This window comes from Hyperoodon ampullatus, assembly GCF_949752795.1.
Source record: "Hyperoodon ampullatus genome assembly, chromosome: X".
NCBI classification, from domain to species: Eukaryota; Metazoa; Chordata; class Mammalia; order Artiodactyla; family Ziphiidae; genus Hyperoodon; species Hyperoodon ampullatus.
Genome location: NC_136913.1, coordinates 117,276,583 through 117,281,731, shown reverse-complemented (window position 1 = coordinate 117,281,731; position 5,149 = coordinate 117,276,583). Strand labels below are relative to the sequence as shown.

The following is a 5,149-nucleotide window of genomic DNA, read 5'->3' as shown; positions in this document are numbered from 1 at the left end:
CTGTTTTTCGTTCACTCTTGCCACGTTAGAACTTGGGATTACCTCCTTGGAGATGGGGGTGGCGGGCGCCATTTTAAGAACCCAGAGGTGCCGACCTATTTAGGGAAAGCTGGGAGTGTCGAAGGAGAACAGACGCTGGGGTGCCATTTCGTAGTGTACCTCTCCAGAAAGTTTGGTTGTCGCCTCTGGGGGCGGGGGGTGGCGGAGGTCGGGGCCTGAGCGGGACGAGGAGGGACCGCGCCTCCGTGGTCGCTACCTGCATTGGGATGGCGCTGGCGCTCCGGGCGGGCACTTGCACTTTTGCGCGGGGTCCTTGTTCATTGGCGGCCTTGGAGCTTAAGCCCTTTGAGTTTTCTCAGCCTCCGCTGGTGGGAAAAGTTACTCCCCTGACCGGCGGCGGTTGTTCTGGGTTGAATCCAAGTGTCGCCATTTTGTGTTTTCCACGCGGTTTTTAATGACGGGTTTTAATTGGGTTCCGCTGCAGTCATGGAGTGCTTAGTGTTACAGTGCGCGCTTCCACGTTCCGTTACTTTGTCTGAGGTGATATTGACGCTTTTAAAAAGTCAACAACGTAGCGAGCGGGGCAGGGGCTGGTGAAGAAGGGGAGTCATAACTTGATAAAAACTTTAAATTGGTCCTTAGATTTACTAGGGAATCCCAGTGAAAGGCAGAGTTCTTGGGAGAGGGCTTGGTCTTACGGACCTACGTTTGGCCTGTGACCTTGACTGAGTCAGTTTAAAAAAATCATTAGGGTAATTGGGATGTGATCATTGAATTTTTAAAAGGCAACAAATCTAGTGTTACAGCTAAAATTCACTTTTTGAAATGTTGTAGTTACTTGGTTAAGAGTGCCAAAGTGGATTAAGGATAAAGGCATTAGTTAAGTCGGCTTTTGTTTTTTGGCCGTGCCGCGCGACTTGTGGGATTTTAGTTCCCTGACGAGGGATCAAACCTGGGCCCTCGGCAGTGAGAGCGTAGAGTCCTAACCACTGGACCGTCAGGAGATTCCCTTAAGTTGGCTTTTTTAACCAGTTTAATGTAAACAGCTATCACTGAACTAGTTAAATTGGTTTCCTGGTAAGGTTTATAAAAAATTGCTTTCTGTGTATTATGCTATTAAGGAATGATTTTAGTAAACAAGAAAAATGAGCCCCAGTACACATGTTGGGTAAACTTTTCCAGGGAGGGTTAACACTTTTTTTCCAACAGACTTTCACCAGAGGGATAAAAATGGTTGAAGCAGATCGCCCAGGAAAGCTCTTCATCGGTGGCCTCAATACAGAAACAAATGAGAAAGCTCTTGAAGCAGTATTTGGCAAATATGGACGAATAGTGGAAGGTGAGTTATCTGAAAGTATATGCAGGGTTATTGTAATTTTAAAAAGTAAGCTGTGATGAATTTGATTGCATTGATCATATGAAATGATAACGTGCTTTGTCCTCTAAGAAGTTCTGAGCTTTCTTTTTACAGATTTACTTTTGTTTTTCCGTTTGAACCAGAGTAACACTTCTTTTTCTCCTGAAAACTACTTTAGTTCTCTTGATGAAAGATCGTGAAACCAACAAATCTAGAGGATTTGCTTTTGTCACCTTTGAAAGCCCAGCAGATGCTAAGGATGCAGCTAGAGACATGAATGGAAAGGTGAGACTGTCTGCACAATACCATGTTTCCTAGTACGTAAAATAGCACAATGTTATCCAAGTCTGGTCTAGGGCAGCTCTTGAATTTTACCGAGTATATACTTTTCCAGGACCCTCTTATCCTAGCCCTTTGTAATTTTAGAATGAAATTTTGTAAAGTGTATTCTTGACAAGAATCTTTCAGTTTCAGAATATTCTGTATTATACTTTGTCTGGGATCCTTGGCTTTTGATTTTTGTTATTTGTCTTAATAAGTTGGTCATTGTCTGGCATTGTTTTAAACTTTACCGAACTAGCAGTACAGTGGATCCACCTTAGGTTTTAGTTCAAATAAGCAGTATCTTAAAAGACTAGGCATTTAAGTGCTAAACAGAAAGGTACAACATTTTGAAGGACATACTAGTGTCACAGTGCATAGTGGATCTGCAAGTTCTTTTTTTAAATTTCCATAATTAACCACTGATATTATTTAGTCCTTAGATGGAAAAGCCATCAAGGTAGAACAAGCCACTAAACCATCATTTGAAAGTGGTAGACGTGGACCACCTCCACCTCCAAGAAGCAGAGGCCCTCCAAGAGGCCTTAGAGGCGGAAGAGGAGGAAGTGGAGGAACCAGGGGACCTCCCTCACGTGGAGGGCACATGGGTAATGACTTAGATTTACTTTAGGCTTGGTGTATAAGTTAGGAACTGTAAACACACCAGTGTGTGCTTTGGTTAATAAGTATTTTAAAGGCCCTAGCTTTTGAAATTGAGAACACTTGTTCATCTACCAAAGTGATTGACTTAAGGAAAACATAGAAACCATCCTAAGTTAAATTACAATGTCTTGAAATAATTAACAATTAGCTATTCCTTATCCAGGTGAACTTATTAACTTGAAAACCCTCAGGAGAACCCTTCAGGTCTACTTTGCTAGTCTGTGCAGACTTATATAGATGACTACTGTATAGAACTATATACACTTTGTATAGTTCCTCGTATGTAGTTTTCTGTGTATACTCTACACTGTACAGTTCCCGTGCTCAGTCATGTATGAGTGAGAACTCAGGATTCCCCAAGTAAACAGAAATGGTCATATTCTTGATTAAGCAAAGAAAACTATAGATTTTTCTTAGTACTTATATTAACATGATTTTCTTTTTTTTTTTTTTTTTTTTTTGTTCTAATGTAGATGATGGTGGTTATTCCATGAATTTTAACATGAGTTCTTCCAGGGGACCACTTCCAGTAAAAAGAGGACCACCGCCACGAAGTGGGGGTCCTCCTCCTAAAAGATCTGCCCCTTCAGGACCAGTTCGCAGCAGCAGTGGAATGGGAGGAAGAGGTAAATGGTCCACTTATGACAGTCTATCCTATCACCATAACACAAGGAAGCATTGAGAGGTGAATCCTAAAAATGATGCTTAAAACTACCTAGATCATTGAAAAGATTGGTGTACATAAGAAATTTTAAAGAGGATTTCCTCATTTACATCCATATTGTCACATTTGGTTGGATCACTACTTTTCATTGCCTGAATGTAAATTCACGTTTTGACTTTTCACTGGGTATGTTTTTAAAATGGACATTTTTCCTTAAGCTCCTGTATCACGTGGAAGAGATAGTTATGGAGGTCCACCTCGAAGGGAACCCCTGCCCTCTCGTAGAGATGTTTATTTGTCCCCAAGAGATGATGGATATTCTACTAAAGACAGGTAACGGAAAAGCATAGTAGTTTTTGTCTCTAATATTAATACTTGAGGTTGAAGGGGAGAGCTCATCAAAAATATGAACCAAGTTACTTTTGTTTCTTTAGCTATTCAAGCAGAGATTACCCAAGTTCTCGTGATACAAGAGATTATGCACCACCACCAAGAGATTATACTTACCGTGATTATGGTCATTCCAGTTCACGTGATGACTATCCATCAAGAGGCTATAGGTAAGTGACTTTGCTGTTGCTGCCATGGCTTGATGTAAAAAAAAAAAAATGTTTTGCTGTAAAAATTGATGTTCTGGGGCTTGTAATACATTTTTTTCTTGAATTTAGTGATAGAGATGGCTATGGTCGTGATCGTGACTATTCAGATCATCCAAGTGGAGGTTCCTACAGAGATTCATATGAGAGTTATGGTAAGATTTTGGTTGAGGGTCTTTGAATATCACCAGCTTGAGTTTTTAGGTTCATGAGCCAGTTTATTAGGCTGTTGTGGTGCTTGCTTTTAAAGGGATGTTTGCTTGCTTTTAAGGGGGTAACTTAATCAGCTGGGCTTTTCCTAGTCTTGTGAGGGGCTTTTGTTTTTTCTAAGTTTTTTTTTTGAGGCTGTTGGCTTGCTTTGGAGGGGATTTTGCTTGCTTAAATTGGCAGCCTTATGTGTTTTCCCCCAACAGTGAAAATACAATTAAAAATTTTATTAACAAGATCAAATGTTTACCATTGCAATATGAAGGAAAGTCTACAGTTCAAAATTGCAACTTATCACTGGAAAGTGGCTGAGTGTCTACTATAAATAACAAGCTGTCTGGAATATCCTCTTGAAATACACACCGTCTTCAGTCTTTTCAAACAAACATTAAAACCCATCCATTTCCGTATCTCAGCAGATGAGCAAATCCCTGTTAATGGCCAGCAATGGCAGAGTTTAAAACCTCCCAGTTGAGAAAGTAACCGTTTAATACAAGAATTCTGTAAATTCAGATTTAAATGTTGTATATATACAATTTATAGTGTTGCCATATTACCTGACCATTGACCCTGCAGGTAACTCACGTAGTGCTCCACCTACACGAGGGCCCCCGCCATCTTATGGTGGAAGCAGTCGCTATGATGATTACAGCAGCTCACGTGACGGATATGGTGGAAGTCGAGACAGTTACTCAAGCAGCCGAAGTGATCTCTACTCAAGTGGTCGTGATCGGGTTGGCAGACAAGAAAGAGGGCTTCCCCCTTCTATGGAAAGGGGGTACCCTCCTCCACGAGATTCCTACAGCAGTTCAAGCCGCGGAGCACCAAGAGGTGGTGGCCGTGGAGGAAGCCGATCTGATAGAGGGGGAGGCAGAAGCAGATATTAAAAACAAACAAAACTTTGGACCAAAATCCCTGTTCAAAGAAACAAACAAAAGTGGAACCTATTCTATCATAACTACCCAAGGACTACTAAAAGGAAAGATTGTGTTACCTTTTTTAAATTTCCTGTTAAGTTCCCCTTCCATAATTTTTATGTTCTTGTGAGGAAAAAGAGTAAAACATGTTTAATCTTTGATTTTATGAGTTACTTTCAACAAGCAAATGTTAAGTGTGTTAAGACTTGACATGTGTACTAGTATTGTAATTTTCCAAGTAAAAGTGTCCCTAAAGGCCACTTTCTATAAGATTTTCCCCAGTAAATGAGGCAAGCAATTCTAAGATCTTTCACAAAATATCTATTCATCTAAAATGGAGAGATGAATCTTCCTGCCTATACAAACAAGCTAGCTATTAGAGGGTGGTCGGGGTATGCTACTCTTAGGATTTCAGAGTGTCTTC

General features: G+C 40.7%; 1 protein-coding gene across 1 annotated transcript; it reads left to right on the top strand.

The window, feature by feature from the left end:
• Positions 1 to 1,230: 1,230 nt before the first annotated feature.
• Positions 1,231 to 4,884, top strand: RBMX (RNA binding motif protein X-linked; the record flags this gene model as incomplete). Its single annotated transcript, XM_079727285.1, has 8 exons — positions 1,231 to 1,339; positions 1,536 to 1,642; positions 2,115 to 2,286; positions 2,815 to 2,967; positions 3,224 to 3,338; positions 3,440 to 3,565; positions 3,674 to 3,756; positions 4,385 to 4,884. The coding sequence occupies 8 exons, from the start codon at positions 1,231 to 1,233 to the stop codon at positions 4,693 to 4,695; spliced, it is 1,176 nt and encodes a 391-aa protein (XP_079583411.1). The 3' UTR covers positions 4,696 to 4,884.
• Positions 4,885 to 5,149: the final 265 nt, after the last annotated feature.